Raw genomic sequence first — 22,379 nt, 5'->3', positions numbered from 1 at the left:
TTAATAATATATATATCTCTTAACTTGAGCTTACCCTGCCTGAATTCCTCGCTATTCCATCCCATACTCATTATCAATGTTATCAATAGGCTAGAACAAAATTTTAAATAAGCTACATCTAGCCTGAAATAGGCTAGGCTGGTAACACTGACTGAGAAGCAACATAGAGATTCAAAAGTTGTAGAAAATTCAATGAGCATTTTATTTACTTTTGCAATTGCTCTATCCATTCTCATTTTGGTCTATTCATTCCCATTTTGCAATTACTTACATAAACAGAAATCTACGATTTTTTTGCAGTCGTTCCCATAGTTATGCCGCGAGCAGGTATTTGATATGCTTTAGCTGGCTGTTACGACTCATGTTAAACACATTTACCGCATATAACCCATCAGGCGGCAAATGAGAAGCTTAACTACCCGCTCTCATTATCATTATGATCATCATCGTCATCATTATGATCATTAACTAGTTGCAGGAGTTTCGTTACTTTACATAAATAGGAATATACTTGACTGGGGCGAGCTAATTAGCTTACAGACATCGCAACATTTCATTAAACAAATGGTCCCTGGTGTATAATTTTAATACGCAATTACAGCCAGCTCAACGCTCTCACTCACTCAATTGCCTGATAGTAAGCCCCTAACCCCACTACGCCACACCAACCCACCGACCCACCAACCCACCAACTGAGCTCCCTCTGATACTTGAGCATAAGCCAAGGCAATAAATTTGATTTGATGCTCATTGCTCGCGCTGGTTGGTTACCTAAGCAATTCTCGGGTTGCCTCGCCACTCCGTGGGGGAAATGGAGGGGGAGGGGTGGGCTTTAAATTATTTGATAATTTATGCGAAAATTATGTGACAATTGAGCGAAAAAGCATAGCGAATCGAGCCACGGCTCAAGTTGCCCTAGTAACAAGCATTTTCGTCGCGGGGGTCTTTAGGCTCAGGAATGCTTTTTATTGGAAACTCTTGCCGCACAGCAACATCATCAATCAATTAGTTGCCATATCAAATAGACAGAATAAATATGTATTAAACGAGACAGAGATTAAAGTGAATGCGGCGGCCTTAGATATCATGCCAGACACTATACTCCGTCTCGCTGGGCAGTACCAGATCGTCGAGTTCATTGAGGATGCGTATCGGGAAAACGTACTTGAAGAACTCAGAGAGCACATACAGCAATGTGTCCAGCATTGCGACACGCACACAGATGACAATGAGACCAATACGAGATGCTGTAGTGCGGATGGAAGCAGCTGACCAGGGCCAACTGCTGTGCGGGACAAAGTGTTGGGGTGCCCAGATAGAAGAAAGATTTAGTCAGTGCTGCAAGGTTAGTTAGTTTATAAGATTTAATACCTTTAGTATTAGTATTAGTGCGCCTCCAACTTACCTTTTGCCAAATTTCGTGCAATACTTTTAATTATTTTGAGAGCTGAGTGTTTGCTTTGATACTTAAATTTCATTTCAAAAACTAAATTCCCAACTTGAGCTGAGCTGCTAACGAAAACTCAACCGCACGACACTAAACGCACAGCCTATGCATAGTTACTCTATGATATTGACTTGAAGAAGTTTGCGCACTCTTCAAAACAATTTACTAACCGCACTCGTATTTCCAATTAAGGCCGCAAAACACGCAAAAATCTCAACCGCAGCGTCTCAATTACATCTCATTTAGATGCTGCTAGTACCGCCCCCTGCCTATTCAGCTCGCATCTCTCCTGCAGACCACAAATTGTGTTGTCTGCATTATTAAAATGCTTGAATCGTGCTTGCCTAGGCGACTACTCAGGCCACTGTGTGTTTAGCTAATGAATTTTATCGGGCCTAATCAACGCCTTTCGTCGGGGCTTTTAATTTGTGGGCAAAGTGTCGAGCGCCATCTAGCGTCAACAGCCATAAACAAAGCCGAATTATCGCCGAGCACCTACAGCACTTTCGGGCAATTGATAAGCATAAATAACGAGAGTTTCTCTCAACGAAAATATATATTTTTATATTTACCTTTTATTTTATATAAAAATTATTTTTTATATAAATGTAGCGACCTATTGTAAAACCTTATCTTTGATATTGGAGATATATAGTTTCGAAACAAGTTTGTCGAATATTCTTACAATTTTAGCATTTTTATTAGTCAAGTCAAAAACAATAAATAAAATAAAATAAAATAAAAATAAATAAAACAAATAAAAATAAAAAATAAGCCTATCTTTACAATAGACACTTCAATACTATTTATATAAAATATAAAAATTTAATAGATACATGTATAAAGTAAAATAAAACACAAATAAGAAAACATTAATATTTATTAAGGTAAAAAAAATAAATAAAAATATAATAAAAAAAATTAAAAATTAAATTAAAAAGAATTTTTAAAGTTTACAAAAAAGTGAATATTCAAATCAAAAAATTTATTCTTTAAATTGCACCGTTTTTAATGCCACGCCAGTAAATATATATTATTGCATTCGCTATATTGAACAGACGCACAATGCATGTAAAAATAGATAATTATGAAGAATATTATTATTGTGTACTAAAATTGAATGAGGAGCACTTTTCACAATAATATCAAATTATTCAAATGGAAAACAATATAAATAATAGTTGTTCATTGTTATTCACCATAATAAGAAAGACGTCAAATAACTGTAATTAGTATTTATGCATTATTCAATAATAATGCTGACAGTTTTAATAGCACTTCAAACTGCAGATATCGCTCACATGAGCTCTGCGCACTCACACGAGCTTACCTGTTCTATCCGGCTCTTATGCAAGAGTCATTTATGGATGTGAAATTAAATATTAATTTGTGCGCACCAAATCTGTGGTTAAGCCGCGATTTATGCTGTAAAAATAAACCTGCCTCCTGCTGGCCCATGCCAGCAACCCTTTCAAATGGTAATTAAGCGCCGCACGTTGAGCACCTGTGCAAAATACACACATTTTTTATCCGTAATTTCTGCTTCCTTTTTTTCTTCGATGTTTATATTTGTTTTACGTATTTGAATACGACGACGAAAATACTGCATACTTTTAGACTTGCGCTTAATACATATTTACCGCAGAGCGACAAGAAAAAAAAAAAAAAAAAGGTGAAATACATTTTAATTGCAATCAATCAAGGCCGTTGGGCGTGGCGTGGCTGTAATGTAAAATTGAAATTAATTATAATACATATATCAACATTTAAGTATGTGTTTATAAACACACACAGTTATATATATGTATATACATATTTTTATTTTTATTATTTGTTTGGCATTTTTTAATCAACTTTGCTGGTTCCCGATTTTTATTGAATTTGCTGCTGTATATATACATATGTATTTATTTTTCTTTTTTTTTCATACTTTGACGACAATTGCAAATATACAAAAAAAATGATTGTAAGCTTCAAAGGCTGCAATTTTATTTTTAATACATACATACATATATATATATAAAATAATAAAACAAAAACAACAACAAGTTTAATAAAAATCGTATTCAAATGAATTGTTACAAAATTTGCCAGTAAAATGTAAATTTCGCTACCGATTTGCAATTTAATTAAGCACATTAAAAATGTCAACTTTTATTGGTGTTTACTTTTGTTGTTGTTATTGTGGTTGTTGTTGTTGGCCTGAGTTTTTTCTTGTTTCTTGTTTATTCAGTCGCATAGATTTAATGAGCAAATTATGCGGCCTGTAATTGGGTCGAGTTAAGGTAGAGCAAGAGCTAAATGTGATTAGGGTTCGGTATTCGACTGTTGAAGGTGTGAGGTAAATTGGTTATCTATGGAACTGTCAAAGTGGCTGTGTGTGTTTATATACAAATACATATATATGAGTGTGTATTTAATGCAATTATTAACTTGAAACACTAGAAACTATTTATATATATATATTCTTTTAACAATCTTGAAGCGTAACGTATAAAATAAATTGGGTCTGTATTATTATGTGATATTGCTATCCATTCAATTTAATGAATTAAACATAAATCTAAAATTAAGTCAAAAAATGTATAGCTTATATTTTAATATATGTTATTGTTGTAGTAAATAAGTATCTAAATATATTACAATTTATTTAATCTTAATTTAAATACATTAAAAAATATTGTATGTTTTATTGTTAAGCCGTTTTTTTTTTTTTTTTTTTTTTTTTTACGAAATGAAGACGCCAAAAATTTGCCGCGATTTGTAAAAAAAAAAAATAAAAATAGTGCAACAATAAAAAATCGTATAACAATAAATTAATGTATCTTAATTAAAATTAAGTTTGTTTTAATATACTTATTTTTTAATATTTTTTATTGTATATATGTTCAATGTATTTACATGTATTTTAAAAATATTTTATTAATGTATATATTCAACGTATATAAAATATTTTTTCAATATTTCAATCTATATTTTTATTTTCTCTTTTCTAATTTATTTAGGGTTCTTTCTTTTAATATATATATTTTTATTTGCTTTAAAAATATTGTCAAAATAGGGAATTAAAACATATAATATATATGTATATACATGTAATCATAAGTAATTTGCTAACCAACTTTATTGTCCTTATTCAATTTATTATTAAATTGACCTGCACTTCGACATTTCCACATCTTCCTGTACAACGCATATATTATGCATATATTAACAATTTGTCTACAGCTCTGATAGCGACTGGTCGTATTGAAAGCGTCATAATTAAAAATTCCATTATCTGCTGTCCAAGCTAAAGACTTAACTGAAGTCCCGCTTGTTGCAACATCCACATCCACATCAACTTTCCCAATGGCCACTCAACGGGTTTTCAAAGGCTGAGCTGTGCCTGTTGAGGGTCAGATCGGTACATCACTCGCATCTTTCACAGACCGCACACTTTAACAATTATTGCCAACCACATGGACATGGACATGGACACAGATACAAACACAGACAAACACACAGACACGGACATGGACATGGACATGGACATGAACAGGGACACGGACACGGATGCGGCACATGAGCCAGGACATTCTGGGCTGCTTGTAATGTGCTCAATTTTTCGCATTTTGCACAGAGAAGGCGACGGGCGGAACGAGCGGCTGAGCTATTGCTGCGAGCAGCAAATGTGCTACTGTTGCTGCCGCCAGTTGCCACCTGCCAGCTGCCAGCTACCAGCTACCAGCTGACACGTGCTACCTGCAAACTGCCAGCCATAATAATATTAAACAATACATATAAATCACTCAGCTGTCTGACAACGAGCCAAACGTCCCAGCGAGCCAAACGGGCACAAACTGTGCCGGAAAATGGCTGGGGAAACGGCTGTGACAGGCTGAAGGTTTTCATAAAAATTTACCGCCATAATGCTTATTTTAAAAGTCAATATGTTCGCTGCCTGTTATTTTAACACCCATCGTGTCCAGGTGCCAGCCGACCGACAATCGCTTCCTCATATCCTTTGTATGAGCACAGGCAGCAGCAAAAAATGTCAACCCACAGCAAACAACACACAACAAGCAGAACAAACAGAGCATAAAAAGCAAACTGAAGCAAGTCAACATTTTGCACTCAAATGCAATCGACTGCACAATACTCTGTCTGTTTGATAGGGGATTAGCAATATTTAGATGAAAATTTAAGTAAGTTAAGTACAAAGAATTTTGGTTAAATAACTATAAATATAGATGCAGATGCAGACAGATCTAAAGAAATAAATAAATAAGAAATAGAAATAATTAAAATATAAATATAAAATTAAATTAAAAAATTTTTTAAAATTAATATTTGATTATTTTATTTATTATTATTATATTATTTATATATTTAATTTAAATTTAATTAATATTTATTTATTTATTAGTAAATATTTATTTATTGCAATTTGCATTATAAATGGATACGGAAAGTAATAAATGAATATTTATACAAAAATTAAAATTTAGGAATGATTTAATATTCCAAAACTTTTCACGAACACACCAAAGGTATAAATAATTTTAAAACTACGAAATTAGTTGTAAACCGAAGCAAACTGAGCTTTAATTTAAAAAAAAAAAAAAGTTGTATATTTATTATTAATGTTTTTGTGCTTAATTTTCCATAAAAATTTGTTAGTAACCATATAAAGCAGACTTAAATTTGAGTAAAAACTTTTTCAACCGTTATTAAATTAAATTCAAATTGTTTATATTAGTAACAAAGGAAAAAATATAAGAGTTTTAACTAAGGCATATTTAATCAAAAACTATGAAAATTAAATGAGAGTAAATTTAATTAAAAATGCGTATACAGCTCGAAATTGGGAAACAATGCTCGGTGAACTAACTACCGAAAAGCTAAAACACTCTCTTTGAGCGCCAACTGGCAGTGCAATGAAAAGCTCAAAAGGGGAAACAAGTGCCAGTGGCCCCGCAGCCATCTAAAGTTAAGCGACACATGTCACCTGGCCAAAGCCAGGTACAAAAGATGCGGGTGCTAGCGCTGCTGCTGCTGCTGCCCGCTGCCCGCTGCCTGCTGCCCACTGCCTGCTGCCTCTGCTTCAACTTCAACTGCTGCTCTTTCTTGCTCATATCCTGCGCGCTGTCGTGCGCTTTATGTGACATGATTATGTGCAACAGGCAGACAGCAAGGCAGTCAGCCAGGCAGCCATTCAGCCTGACCTACGCCCCGTGCACACGGCCGCTGCTCACACCTGTCGCCGTGTCAACTGGCCCTCAAGCATCGCCAACAAGCTGCACGTGAATGGGCACTGTTTGAGGCAGGAATTTGCTGCTCAGTTTCCTTGACAGCCCCGGCAACAGATATTTCGCCAGTCTGACCAGCTGTAAAGAATGTCCACAGATATTAAACAAGAATAGACCATAAAGCTCATTAAGGGCGTCATAATGTTTAATAAGTAATGTTATGCGAGGAACCACTTGAAGGCATATTTAAAAATGTAATTAGTCTTGTGCTAGTAATGACTAAATGGAATTTTTATTGTTGGGTAGACCATCTAATGGATAAGTTTATATTAGATATATATTTGCAGATTGGAGTTTCAAATGAACGTAGACTTATGTAAGACATATTTTTAGATGCGACTATAAAAGTATCTAAGCCATACTGATTTGCTCAAGCTTTGATAAAGCTTACCAAAAAGTATAATATTAAGTATTAAATACTTTTCAGTCTTTATCTTGAACGATAATAAATAAATAATATAATAAAATATTTTCAAATATCCGAATCGGTACATCCAAGCGGGTATTGTTATTGGAAGAATTAACCGCAGCGATGCTACAAGTGGACTCTTTGTTAATATGACACACTTAATGCCTTGGACATTTGAGCAACTCGGACCACATAATATCAGCGTAAATTATTATTATCCCGCCAATGAGTGTTTGTGTAACTGTGACTAAATATATATGGCGAAAATGATATATAATATAGGTTTTCATGGAATTAATCAGATGTATGACTATATATAATATTTTAAATAAATAGTTTACGTTTACTTTTATATAATATATGAATATTTGTTTTACTTATTTAACTTATCTTACACAGTTCTTAGTTCTTTGAGAATTAATCTTTATGTATTGAATATACTATAGCTTTTTAGTCACTTATACATTTTTTTTTTAATATGGAAACCTCTTACATACAGCTCATATATTACTTATTGTAATAATACAATAATATTACAAACTCTGACAATGATCTCTTGCTTTGTGACACGCTCACATCTCTAAATGTATGTTTACGGCTGCTGCTTTCTCTGCCGCTCTCTACCTTTCTTTCTCTCTCTCTCTCTCTCTCTCTCTCTCTCTCTTTCTCTCTCTTTGTATTTGGCTTCGCCCGCATTCGACCCACTTTCGAATAGTTTGTGTGAATCACAAAGCGATTCGATCGCTGTCGCTGTTGCTGCCGAAAAACAAGCAGCAAGAAGAAGAAACCAGAGAGAAAGAAATCCAACAAATCGAAAACGAAAACTGAAAACCAAAATGCGTAACGTCTGCGTCGGTATTGCTGTTCGCCTGTTCAATTAGCAAACTATTTAAAATGTTTTAAACTTTTTTACGCTCTCCACTGTTAAATTTTATAAACAAAATAAAAATATTTATAAAGAGCGCCGTCACCAACAACAAATGCTGCCCAGCCGAAGAAGATCGATCTGCGGGCTATAAAGCTGCGTCTTCTTGTTTACCATAAATTGCGGCCCGGGACACAGAAATGATGGCTGTACTAAAAGTTGACCAATTTGGCCCACTCTCTTTTTTGATCTCTCCCCCTCTCTCTCTTTCTCTTTGTTTCGCTTTGCCTTTGCCCTAAGCATAGCATTGTGTTTGCTATGCTATTACGGCGTAACGGTAATTCCGTAAAACTCTAGGAAATACGGTATTATTTTGTACTAATTCGAATAGGCGTACAGCTTTTGATAGCAACGCGTCTCTGAGAGAGCGAGTGGAAGAGAGACAGAGCGAGAGAGAGAGAACGACGACTGACTGATAATGCCGTAGTTGGCCCAATCATTGTACAAACACACACACACACACACAAATATAAATACAGACGCTTGTATAATTGCTTTTGTATGTATGTATGCATGTGTGTGCATGTTCTTAGCACACACACTCGCGCAATTATTTATCGCTTTTGTTGTGGGGGTTTAATTCGTTTATTTGTTGATTTGAAATTCTTTGCTTAGCTTTGGACACATTTATTTAAATAATTCAGTATACACTGAACAAAACGGGGAATTAAAGCTCTACATATTTTTGTATTCTATAAGAACGGTATACAAAAAATAAAAGAAATATTTTAACTAATAGGTAAATCTTTTATTGAATTAAATATGAAAATTAAATATGAAAAAAATATGAAAAAAAAAAATGTAATATATATATATATATATATATATATATATATATATATATATATATATATATATATATATATATATATATATAAATATATATATATATATATATATATATATATATATATATATATATATATATATATATATATATATTTTTTTTTTTTTATAAAATGTATACATTCCCGTGTGCTTTTCTTTATTTGTAATTTATTATAAATTATCTTGATTACATTATTAATAAAGTTCCTCTTAGTCTCAGTAACCAATAGGAAAATTAAAAATAAATAATTAAATAATATTATAAGTATTTTTGTATTTCTAATTATTTTTCATACATATATATAATCCATTCATATTGATATATAGATTTTTTTTTTATTTTTTTATTTATATCAATTTACGGTATATTTTATTGATATATAGACATATGTACAGATATATGATAATAAAATATATAGGGCACATTTTTTAATATTTCATGTAAGAATAATGTATATCAATTAACTGACATTTTTCTTTGAGTGTTGAAATAATTATAATATATATGTAGTGCTCAGTGCTCAGAAAAATCACGTTTTATCCAAATGAAAGAGAAAAAACTTAATATGACAGTCAAGTCGAGTCGAGTCGAGAAAGATATAGATACGTCCACTAGAAAACTGAACGCCTGGGCATTTGGATAAATGGTGCGCATGGAATTCGCTGCAGAGCACCCATTGAAATCGAAAGTGCTTTAAAGTAAATTTTGCATTTGTATCAATGTGATTTAGAGATTGAAATCGTCTCAAATGATCGATCGTCTCGTCTCGTATGTAATTGGTAATTTACATATTGTTATTTTAGATACACTTGGCTGAAGCAATTAATGTATTGCATATACCTATGTATATGTTTATAGTAGCTATGAATATATGTTTGTGCTTATATATATTAATATATACACCCGCATCACATTTCATATCAATTTGATTGTTTGCCGCACAGCTGTGTGCCGTTGGCTCGCTTATCAGGCAACCTTGTGTGTGGGCTTTGCTCGGCTCGCTTGGCCGCCTCACTTCTGCCCGTATAACTCCCGTGCCGTCATTTCCATTTCCACATCTACTTCCATTTCCAATTTCCATTTCCATGTGGTTGTTGTGCAGCGCGTGTGAAGTGCATTTGAGCAAACGACTTTCAAGCGTTTGCTGTGCGCTTGTTACAAAAAGTTTATGATTTCGAATTAAACAAAAAAATTAATGTTTTATAGCGGGCAGAAAAGAAAAAATATATTAAGTTGGATGGTTGTTTGTTGCTCAGTCGCCTTTATAAGGCCGCGCGATAAGCGATTGTTAAATTAACCCCAGAAATGCGTTCAGTTTGGAATAGGTGTTAAATAAATGTGAGCGTGGAGTTTGCTGATGAACTTGTTGATACTCATTATATAGCAAGTTTACAAGTTTTGCAAATTTTGTTAGTAATTACAGAATTTGTGCGAACTGTTATAACCATATTAAAATTAGTTTCTACAAGTCCAATAAAAGAAGTACTCAAAATATAAGCAAAATTTAATATATTATTAATACTTTAAACTTATAAACACTTTTGTGTATATAGTGAAATAAAATCATTATTGTGATATAATAATACGTGTTTTATAAATTAAATAAGCTTGTTTGAGAATTTTTTCAGTCATAAATGTTTATTAATCCTATATTACTATTATAAAAAAAAATAAATAAAATAAATAAATAATACAATAAGAAAATTATAAAAATATAAATATATTTAAGTAGTTAGAATATACAAATATAACATATTTTGTATTATTAAAATTAAATATATAAATATCATTTAAAATCAATATCATATCATATCAAAAATAAATATAATTTATTTTTATATGGTCGTTCAAATAAATATAACATAAATTTCCCAAAAGTTGAGTTTAATATATAAATAATTCCGTAAATCTCATATTTTATATGTATATTTAATTCACATATTTTGTGTCTTTCGATTTATCCATCACTTTGGATCAACTTTCTCGTGTGCTCATATTAACCCAATCGGCTTTCTAGCCTTCAAGCGTCAGCCAATTGCTGTCGTTCGCGTCGCCTTCTCTCGCTCCCACTTGCACTCACAGCCGCTCACGCGCTCGTTCGCTCTGGTGCGCAACAAGTGTAAGCGATCGCGCTGATGTCAGCTAACGTTGCCGCCGCCACCACTGCCTCTGCCTCTGCCGCTCCCTTTGTCGCTGCCGCCACGCGTTCTCAGTTCGTTGCTCTTACACACTCTCTCTCTCTCTCTCGCTCACTCTGCTGTTGCGTTCCGCTGTGCGGTCAACGATCTCTGAAAATTTCGAGCGTATGCAGTTCATTGAACTGCCGAAAAAAGCAACTGTAAATGCGAGTGGCAGCTGCTGCCAGCGACTGCGCGCCTGCTACACGCAACAGCCGTCTGATTTTTCTTTCAATCGTAGCGTCGATCGCTGTGCTGCGGCTGTCGTTGTCGCTGCTGCTGTCGCTGGGTCAGGGGCGGTCCCTGAACGTGACACCATTCTGGGGCATTTACCTGCGTTTCATTGAACTTCGCGTCCGGGGTCAATGCGACGCGCTTGCCCTTGCCCAAAACTGGGTTATACGCTGTATGCCAGGGCCCGGCCGCGGCCCCGACCCCGACCCCGGCCTCCAGTTGGCAGCCAGGGCCAGGCCAATGTATGTGGCCAATACTTTCGTTTTTTATGTAGAAATCGATAGCTTGCTTTGTTTATGGAACAGGCGAGCAGCTAGCCGCAGCAGCAGCAGCAACACCAGCGACAGCAGCAGCAGTAGCAACAGCAAAAGCAGAGGCGAAAAAAATAAACGTGAAGCTTTTTTATATCAACAGCGGCGACACGAGATTGAGGGCCAGTAGTGTTGCACACAATTATCATACCCCGAGTAAATTTATATACATGGCTGTTGCCATGCCCCGCCCCTGCTATGCCCTTACCCTTACCCTTGCCCAGGCTGTCGTCCCACTGCTTCACTTTCGCTTTTAAAACATGATCGATAATATACAGGCACAAAGTACCAGGCGAGCATATTCGTTTAGCTGAGCGACCCTCGACTTGATACATATATACATATAGTTTGTGTTTTGTGCGTATCGCTCTCTGTCATTCTCTCACTCTATCTCTTTCGCACACACTTGCTCCGTCTTTCTGTTCGCTGACCTCGTTTGGTGCTGTTGCTGACTTTTGTTTTGGTTTGATATTGAAAACTTGAACAATTGATGGGAAACATGAACAACAGCCGAGTAAATTTAAATATCGTTAAGCAAATTGGAGAAATTGAAGGGAATTCGTGGAACATTTTTAGTAAATGATACAATAATAAAGGCTTACAATTACAATTACATAGTAAAATAATTAATTGAGTTACATAATTATGGTATATATGTTTTATTATTATAAACTTTAACTAGTAAATTAATTAAAAAAAATAAATAATAATAAATAATAATAATAAATATTTTTAAATTATACTTATATATAATATATTATATTTCCAATATTGTAATTGAAATAAAAAATAAAAATATATATAAATATAATATTTGGTTTACAATATTATAATTTACAAAAATATTCTATATTATTTAATAATTATATATATCAATTAAAATGCATATCCTTTTCTTATGTTTCAATTACGGTTATATATAAAATTTTTTTCTACTTCTACACATATCATGCCACAGCTTTTGTTTTGTTCTTCCCCTTGATTTCATTCTCATTCTTTTGTGCCAGTTTCTTCTGTATATTCTAGTTTATTTGTATGTTTAATTTATTTCTTTCTATACATATTATATACATACATATTTGTATACCTATGTAGCTATAGTTATACATACATATACTCACACACTCGCACTCTCTGTAGCCTTGCTCATAATATGAGTATGCGGTAGTTCGACGATTATTGTTCGTGTATTTTTTTTTTTTTTTTTTTGGTTTTCCAAGGTTTTCCAGTCTGATCGCTATGCGATTCAAGGCTCCGTTTATTTTTCGTTTTGTTTATTTCAGTTGTGACTTGGCTCGAAGAGCACTTGGTAAACCTTCTGTTGGCCTGGCCAAAATAGAACAGCAACGGTTTCTAAATAGTTGCAGCCACTCGTGCGCTCTCTAGGCTCTATGCCACAAATGTGTGCTGGCAAATACTCAGCGGAACTCGGCTGCTCACTTTGCTGGCATTGGACGTGTCTCGCTTCTAGTTGCTGCCCTGCTAAGTAAATAGTTTTTGTTTACGCAAATTTACGCAAAGTGCGGCCCGGCTAGACGAGCGCCGGCGTACAACATGGCGTATGTGATTAGTTTTTTCGTACTATTTGGAACCGGCGCACAGCTTATGCGTGCAGGCAGCTCGACGTCTGTCTGTCTGTGGGCAGCATGAAATTTTTATGTTGATATGAATACAACAACAGCAACAACACCGACAGCGACAACAACACGTACCGCGTACAGAGCCCGCGAGTGCCATAAAAATCAACGTGAAACAACAATTAGCATTCAAGGTTAACCAGAAATGAGCTGACAGACGCGTCGCGATGCGATGAAACAACCAGCCGGCAACAGTTCCCCACTTGGGGACAATCCAACAACACGCAACAAGCCAAGCAATTGCTTTGTCTCTGCCCAAACAGCAACCGGTTCCTGTCTCGCCTGAACTACATACAAACAGACATTATGTAGCTTAATCTTTTTAATGTCGGCATCGTCCCTAGTCTAGAAACACATGGCTATACACTCACTAAATACTATATATGTATATATATATATATACACATATATAATATATATGTTATGATTCTGACTTTATTTTATTGTCTTTAAATGAAGCAAAATTTTTATTAATAATATACTATATTAATAAATGTTGTGATCCTACAGACCTCGACTTCCTGTATGATAGTGCAGTGGGTACATGTATGCATTCATACTTTAAAGACAAAATATAAAATAATATAAAATTTACAATTTTACAATTAACCGAGACTTTGTACAGGCTACTAAATATGTAATCAAAATTAAATTTAAATATTTTACTATATACGGAAAAATATTTATAAAAGATATAATATGTAACAGAAAAGTCTTTTAAAATATTTAAAAAATTTTAATTTTTGGCACTAGCTGGCCAAATGGAATATTTTAAATATATTTTATATGTTATGTGTATTTAGAATCTAAATTTTTAAATATATATATATATATATTTTTTTTTTTATGTACAATTAATATTAATTTTATATATTTGTATATTATTTTTATATAATATAATCTATCTTGTATATCTGAGGTGGACAAAATAATAGGTTATTGAACTTAATAATAAATAAAAACACTTTAAAAAAAATATGACTGTCATTTGTTGATTTTTGTATACCCTGTAAGCTTGACTATCAAGCACTGTATACTCATGATTATTTGCTGAAAGAGTAAAAATGCTGAAGCCTAGGTATTTGGATATATGTATACATACTTTGACCTATATTTACATATGTATATACATATATACTTATTATATATTTAAGTACATATAATTACACTTCTACACAGTAACTGATCGCCGTGCATACTCACCCTCGCCTAGAGCCGTTGCCTTTGCTCTTGCTCTTGCCCTTGCCCTTGCCCTTGCCCTTGCCCCTGTCGTAAGCTGTTTTCGCTTCTGTTTCTGTTTTCTGTTTCATTGTCGCGAGTTCAACGAACCTTAGAGTTTCTTTTTACTGATCTAGCGTTCACAGATATGTGTCTGAGCACTTGACGTGTTTTCCTGCAGCCCTGATCACCGGCCGCCGCACAATTTCCTATGTGCTTGGCCGGCTTTATGATTTATGTGAGTCAGCAAGAGGCGCGTTCGCTGCGTTCGCGCCCAAAATACACAAAAACTAAACTCACTTTCGATTTTCAATTTTACTCGGAAGTTTTTTATAAATGCGGCCAGGCGCACAGGGCCGTAAGGGTCACGCTAGCCGACGATCGGGCCAAAATCAAGCTACAAGCGGACTAAATGTTGCCGTATTTTTGTTTATCAGCTACCTATTGCTGTCTCGCTTGCACGCGTGCTGAGGGTGTGTACAAATGTATGTCTGTGTAAACATAAGTATATGCCTCTATGTGTATATATGTTTAGGCATATATATATGTGTGTGTGTGTGTGTGTGCGTGTGTGTATAAGAGGTAGTTTCTTTGTGCTTTTCGTTTTTTATGTAGCTTTTTGACCTACTTTTTGATTTTTGGACTTGTTTAAATTTTTTTTTTTTTTTTTTTTTGCAGTATACAGAGAAGATGTGTGTAGACATTGGAGGGAAATTAATATTATTTATATGTAACATTTATAATAGGTTGACTCAAGATAAAATATATGATTAAATAACAAATTAAGAAACTGAATAAAATATATTTTTACCTATGTCAAATTTATTCTAACACATTAATACAGAAAAACCTATTGAACAAAAAAAACATTTTTAAAGAATTAGTTAACTAAAATTAAGTAAAGAGATATTTTCTAAAAACATTTTTTGACTTTTATACAAGTACAGATTCTATGTTATATAATCGAAGAGAAATTTATTTGTTACTTCCTAAAGTAGTCTTGAATTTATATTAATCTAAAGGCAGCTGAAAGCAAAGCTGCTACACGTTCAGACTATTTCCATCAATGATTATTTTTCTCCAAGCAAACTGAGTTTATTTATTATCATCAATTTACATATACCTAATAATTACTCTTCATTTGCCATTTCGAAGTATAGCTCAAATCAGTTAATTATGTATTTATAAAATTAACATATTTGAAAAGCGTATTATTGCACATTTTTAATCGCATTTAGATTGTAATTAGGCTACTTTGTTAGATAAGTCTATGCCCACACTTACGTATAGACATATACATACATATACATATACATGTACATGTATGTATGTGTTTACGGACCGTTTTCCATGCTGCTTTCCTCAAAGTTTTTCCGTGCAAAAATCCAATGTAAGCCGCCTGGTATCATAATTAAGCTACAATAACTTGTCATATTTAAGCCCTTGTGACAATGCTTACGGGTTGCTCGACATCCAGAGCACACTTGCTCCATCCCACTCTCTCCCTCTCTCCCGCTCTTTCTCTGTCTGCCTATATCTGCTTTACTGCCATCCATTTATCGTCTCTTTCTTTTTTTGTTGACTCTTTACAGACCTGGCTGTTGGGCTGCGCAATGTTAACGTTCACATTCCGTCGGCCGTTAAGCGCGGCGATAATGCGCTCTTAATCTGCAATTATGACATTGAGAACGACACGCTCTATGCGGTTAAATGGTATAGGGGCCGCAGGGAGTTCTATCGCTATACGCCCAAGGAGAAACCTGCCTGGAAGATATTCACGAAAACCAACGAAATTGATGTCGTGGTGAGTCTCAACTGCGTCTCGCAGTACCTCAAAGTCCTCATCATGACGTTCCTTGATTCTCACTACAAACGAAAGAGAAAAAGCTGATGCTGATGCTGTGGCTGATGCTGAAGAGCTGCCAACGTAAATTGCTGTAAATAACTGCAAAATGTTATACTTGTACACTAGCTGAGAGTTTTTCTGGTTTATCGAGCACGATGTAGCCATATGAAGATGATAGATGAAAATATGGTTTATATTTCCATTATAAAGTTTTTATAGAATATTTCGGTTAGCCCATAAATACATGAAGTTCACATTTTTATTTTTATTTTTATTTTTATTTATTTATTTTTTTTTTTAAACATTGTTTTTCTTTATATCTATATTATTTGAAAATTTGCATATACGTTTTAATAGTTATTTAATTTGTAATCTGTGAATTTATTGTTAGCTTACTTCATGAATTCATATATAGAGAACTTTCTCATTTTAGTCGTTATATTAAATAAATCAAAAATATTTTCTCAAGGCATTTGTATTTGTTCAGCCCTGCCTATTAATTGAGCAATGTTTTCTGTAAGGGCATTTACTATTCGTTACCTGGCAGAGGCTGCTATATGTGGTTGTTCTGGTTGTTGTTGCTGCTGCAGCTGTTGGATGTGGTTGTATTATCGACAACAACAGCACTGTAAACAGTTCCGAAGCTCAATATGTGTGTGTGCCTTTATGTTTGTGTGTGTGTGTGTGTGTGTGTGTATGTGGATCGATGTTTGTTTTATGCATGTTAAAAAGTTTTAATTAACATTTTTGACTTTTCACTTGCTGCTGTTGCAGTCGTTGCAGTTGTTACACACACACGCACACACACTTGCCATACATGTCCTCCATGTCCTGGTATTTCATCCTGTGCATTTTATTGTTGACTTTTGCTGACATTGTGAAAATTAAAAGCGAACTGCCGCAAAATTGTGTTCAAGCTGTTGCATTCAACATGTCTGCGGCGCAGCAGAAAATATCTTTTACAAGCACACGTGCATTCAGCACTCGTACTCTATTTGTTGACAAATATACATGTACATGTATGCATGTGTGTACAGATTGGTTTTTTTTTTATTTATATATAATAATCCTTTGCGCGTACAGTGGCTCAGTTTGTTGTGTAACAATCGCGAAATTACGCAAATGGTAATTATTGAAAAGTTAACTCCACAATTAAGATTTTATTCAACGAACAGGTCAAAGATCTGCTGCACTTTGCATTTTTATTTGCTCAGTGTGAGTTGAGCTTTGATATTTGTTGAAGGGGAATTTTATAATGAATCCTCATTTTTATTACTTTCCGGTTTTATTATACATATACATATATATATATAAAGCCAAACAAAATGTATATTTATAAAGCGAATTTAAGTATTAGAATATATGATATAGAAATTGGGAAGTAAATATTATTAAATTTATTGTATTATTTGAATACTTTTCTAGACTTTTTTCACAAAAAAAAAAAAAAAAAAAAAAAAATTTTTTTTTTAATAATTCAATTAAATTTAAATGGTCATATATGCAGAGTACATTTAGTCTGACAACCCTGTAGTACTGGAGGTGGCGATTGACCGTAGTTGAACTACCTTCCCCACTAGTCCTTACATGGGTACTTACTTGACTGACCCTATGGTAAGCGAACGCCGAACCACCGAGCAACAGAAAACATAAACGAAAAAAAATCGGTTCTATCATCACATTTATTTTTGTTTTTTTGCAAATAGTGCATAGCAAAGGAGCAAAACAATCTTCGCTTTCTGTCGCTGTTTCTTTCCTAGTTTACAAAAACAATTGTTATGGAAGTACTGTTTCTTTTCGTTTATGCTTTCTGCTCTTCCTCGATGTTCGAAGGCTAGCACTAGTCCTTACATGGGTACTTACTTGACTGACCTTATGGTAAGCGAACGCCGAGCCACCGAGCAACAAACTACATGCATACATACATGCATGAAACGGCAGAAAGCATAAACGAAAAAAAAAACGGTACTATCATTACATATATTTTTGGTTTTTTGCGAATAGTGCATAGGTGAAGGAAGAAAACAATCTTCGCTTTCTGTCACTGTTCCTTTCATAATTTACAAAAACAATTGTTATGGAAGTACCGTTTGTTTTCATTTATGCTTTCTGCTCTTACTCGATGTTCGTTCGCCCGTTGAGCAAATACAATCGAGCATTGCAAGTTTAGTGAAGTGAATAGAATAATTTAAATTTAAAAAAAAAAATGTCGTTCAGTCCAAAAAATAAAATTAGGCGGATGGACTTTTCTAATAACCGTAAGTACTTAAATTGTGCTAATTAATTTGAATAAATAGAAAAAAATTGAGTACTAAATTGTTTAATTTTCAGATCAAATATCGAGCTGCAATTGTTCACAAACTATTGGGCGCCTTGAACAACTTGTTCTTGAACTAACAGAACAAGTTCGTTCGTCACGTGGTAAGTGTGTCACGATATTTTATTTAAAATTATCTAATAAATTTTTTTACTTATTTTTCAGCCGAAACGAAAGTGGTTCAGGAGAAACTGGATAGTCTTGTGGAGGAAATGAATTCTTTAAGAGGTATAAGTATGATTTAATGAGCTTTTAGTTAAATATGCATACCTATATATATTGAATTTAAATATATTAAAACTTAGCTGACCAAAAAGTAACACAAGAAAAGATCGGGGTCCTTGTGGAAGCTTCCTCCGAGCAGACTGCCACCATAAAAGGACTTACAAAACAGCACGGACAAGGACAACAAGTGGCTAAACAATTTCCAATCCAGACCGTAGAATCCCTTAAGGAACTAAATACGGAAATTAACAACACAAACCGAGAGCTTTATGTTAGTATAAACTCAGTTTCAATTGTTTCTTAAATCCTAATTCATACTTTGTTTACAGATTGATGCGATTAGGATCCATATTATGACTGGGGGAATTTTAAAAAATTTAAAGAATATTTTGGCTAATCCCGTTGTATTAGCATACAATGTAGATGGCGTTCAAGGCAAAGCTGCCTTAAAAAAAGAGAGCGCATTCTATGACGTTTTAATTGGTAAGTATTATTTAATTCATTGCCGATTTAATTACAAAATTTAATCTTCACATTTGTTCCCTAGATGCAATAAATCTGGTTGATGGCAATGGATCGGCCGAGGAGCAGCTAAGAAAGGCCATGCAGCTGCAGAAAAAGCGTTTTTTTTTAAATTCATGCGTCAACAAAAAAAAAACTGAAAATGAAAATTTATAAATTAATTTAGTATAGAAAAAAAATTATTTTAAAATAAAAAAAAAAATAAATAAATTTTTCAAATTTTTTCATTATTTTACCACCCCTGGCATGGGTACTCAAATCACCACCCCTGGCATGGGTACTCAAATCACCACCCCTGGCATGGGTACTCATATAACTAGCCCTGGCATGGGTACTCATGTAACTAGCCCTTTCATGGGTACCCATGTAACTAGCCCTTTCATGGGTACCCATGTAACTAGCCCTGGCATGGGTACCCATGTAACTAGCCCTTTTATGGTGACCCAATTCACTAGTTCAGGGTAAACGATGTGGTGGCGATTGACCCTTTTTGCGGACATTTCATACAAAAAACGAAATGATGAAATGCATTGCTTAGGGTTAGCAAAGTAAGTAGGGGTGGTACCCTAGTAAGTAGTGATTTCACCAGCTACGAACCAGTTACCAGTACTAGAGGGAATTAACAGCAATAAATATTTTTTTTAGGCCTAAGAGTATGCTATAAAAATATACAGTACTAAATGTGAAGATTTTGGCAAAGTTACTGAAGCTTGAATATATAAAATTAAATTTAATATATAGCATATTTTAGAACATTAAATAAAATCTCATCATTGGCAACGTTAAGAAGCCCTTTCACCAAAAATGCAAGAGTTATATTATTTAGTTAAAAATAAGATTTAAATAGCATATATTTACTTTATTTATATACAAAAAAAAAAAAAAAATCTTAAATATATAAAAACAAAAATCATATTGAAAGAAGAATAACTTTTTGCCGAATCGTTCAGCAATTTATCCGTTGCTCAGTCGAGTTCTACATATGAATAATAACTGTTATATGCTCTCTGAATTCATTTTCAATTACGTATTTTTCATAGCCATTCAGCAGCAGCATTTATAAATTCCAACAGCTTAATTGAAATGCCACAACTATCCCTTCCACAGACCACACAGTCGAATGCCAGCCATGTGCTGTTGCGTAATGTGCCCACCTCTATATCCGGTAAATTCGCCTGTGAAGTGTCCGCCGATGCGCCCACATTCGATACGTCCATTGTGGCTGCCGATATGGAAGTTGTGGGTAAGTGTGACGGTTTGACTAATCACTTCAAAGTTATTGATCTGAGGCACTCGCCCTATGTGCAGAGCTACCCGCCCAGCGGCCCATTATAACGGGTATACATTCGCGATATCGCCTCGGCGATATCATCAATGGCAATTGCTCATCGGATTACTCGAAGCCAGCGGCCAATCTGACCTGGTGGATCAACGATATACAGGTATAATATGTAACAGTAATTCATTAATTATATACATATACATATATTAATTATTATTATTATATGCATATTTATGATTATTTCCTTTTACTGCAGGTTCCACCCAACTATTTGCGCACTTATGACATACAAAGACACCTGGCTGAACACTTGGAGTCCTCTGTTCTAGAGCTCAACTTTGTTGTGACTACGCATCATTTCATCAAGGGTCGCCTAAAGGTAAGGTCTTAGCAGCTCAACCAAATAATATTAAAGGTCATGCAAATAATCAAATTCATTTATATTTACAGCTCAAGTGCTCCGCTCGAATTCACGACATCTATGCACAGGAGAGCGAGAAACTCATCGAAGAGGATCGGCCACGTATATTGGCCTCTGGTCGCTCGCCGGATATGAATATGTATCCCTTTGATCAACCAGGCGATGTAGATGAACACAATGAGCTCTACTTGATACACAAAAGTGAGTAGAAGCAATTTGTAATAACTACAGTCACACAAATTACATAACATCCAACTCGAATGCATATATCACCCATATATATCATATGCATATATCACATCATATTCACCAATATACAATCTCTGAAAACTGTAATATTCTGACCTTAGATTCAAGTAGCTCTGCCCTCAATAGAGTCTCTAGAAACAAAGTGAAATGAAAAGTGCATAATCTCTTCTCTAACCTCTTCTAAACAAACTCTTCATGTAAAAGTTGACCACAATTTATGCTTAACAATATCTTGATTAAATTATCAGGCAAACCAAGTCGAGACCTCAGCAGTTAGCTGGCATTGTGTTAAACAATTTCAGCAGAACTTAAGCGCGTTAAGAACCCTTCAGCTGACCTTTCTCTCCCCTCACAGTTTGGCCAATGTGCGTAATCAATAACTCATTTGATTAAGGGCCGCACATTAGTTGGGCGCAACGTAGCAAAAGTGCTGAACGTTTGTTTAAAAATTAGCCCAAAAGCCTAGGCAACAGATAAGCAATGGTCAACCCACACACACAAACACAAACACACACAGATACAAATACGCATCGTGCACGTAGAGAAATGGCTGGACTAGGTATACAAATCTTAGCCTGATTGTTTTGCAACTAAAACAAATGTGAAGGAGACCGCTGGGGATTGGGATACATTACACGCACGCCATTAGAATGATAAACGGAGGCGCATTAAATCAAAGTTAGTGGAAAAAGGACGAAGGCTGCAGGACACTGTGAGGGCAGCTCACCTTATTAGCCCCTGCTCCAGTTGTTGTTGTTGTTGTTGCTGCTTTTGTTTGCTTTGTGCTGCGCCACGATTTATTAATGCTCCGCGCTAAGCTACAAGCAATTAATTCAAAGATTAATTTCACCAGCGGGTGCCACAGCTTCGACCCGCACCACACACAAATACACACACACACGCACACGGACATCCACACCCATTAAAACACATCTACACACATCACACACAAAATGGAATCAGTGTAACCCATACTTAAGCCGCTTTCAATATGTTTCGCTCTCCCTCTCTCTCTCTTCTTTCTTTCTTTCTACCTTGA

The 22,379-nt window shown here is 34.6% G+C and overlaps 2 protein-coding genes across 2 annotated transcripts in view; both read left to right on the top strand.

The window, feature by feature from the left end:
• beat-Ib (beaten path Ib) overlaps window positions 1-22,379 on the top strand; it is a 91,405-nt gene that overhangs the window by 66,889 nt on the left and 2,137 nt on the right. The window contains exons 3-7 of the mRNA XM_089463929.1: window positions 16,071-16,282; window positions 20,496-20,631; window positions 20,697-20,830; window positions 20,927-21,049; window positions 21,121-21,292. Coding sequence (XP_089320055.1) covers window positions 16,071-16,282; window positions 20,496-20,631; window positions 20,697-20,830; window positions 20,927-21,049; window positions 21,121-21,292 — 777 coding nt within the window. The remainder of the gene's footprint in view (window positions 1-16,070; window positions 16,283-20,495; window positions 20,632-20,696; window positions 20,831-20,926; window positions 21,050-21,120; window positions 21,293-22,379) is intronic.
• Window positions 18,352-19,559, top strand: LOC149269830 (uncharacterized). The gene is made up of 6 exons (XM_089463930.1): window positions 18,352-18,582; window positions 18,656-18,745; window positions 18,807-18,869; window positions 18,947-19,137; window positions 19,196-19,349; window positions 19,414-19,559. The coding sequence occupies exons 1-6, from the start codon at window positions 18,531-18,533 to the stop codon at window positions 19,542-19,544; spliced, it is 681 nt and encodes a 226-aa protein (XP_089320056.1). The 5' UTR covers window positions 18,352-18,530; the 3' UTR covers window positions 19,545-19,559.

This window comes from Drosophila arizonae, chromosome 3, assembly GCF_054131065.1.
Source record: "Drosophila arizonae isolate 15081-1271.41 chromosome 3, UAZ_ARI_1.0, whole genome shotgun sequence".
NCBI lineage: Eukaryota > Metazoa > Arthropoda > Insecta > Diptera > Drosophilidae > Drosophila > Drosophila arizonae.
Note: the sequence above shows the minus strand (reverse complement) of the source record. Positions and strands in the feature narration are given on the sequence as shown.

Bases quoted from the DNA above. Each gene is read 5' to 3' on its own strand.
- LOC149269830 (XM_089463930.1), top strand. From the start codon at position 18,531: ATGTCGTTCAGTCCAAAAAATAAAATTAGGCGGATGGACTTTTCTAAT. The intron at 18,583-18,655 runs GTAAGTACTTAA...TTTAATTTTCAG, and splicing joins GATGGACTTTTCTAATAACC to ATCAAATATCGAGCTGCAAT. The intron at 18,870-18,946 runs GTATAAGTATGA...ATTAAAACTTAG, and splicing joins GGAAATGAATTCTTTAAGAG to CTGACCAAAAAGTAACACAA.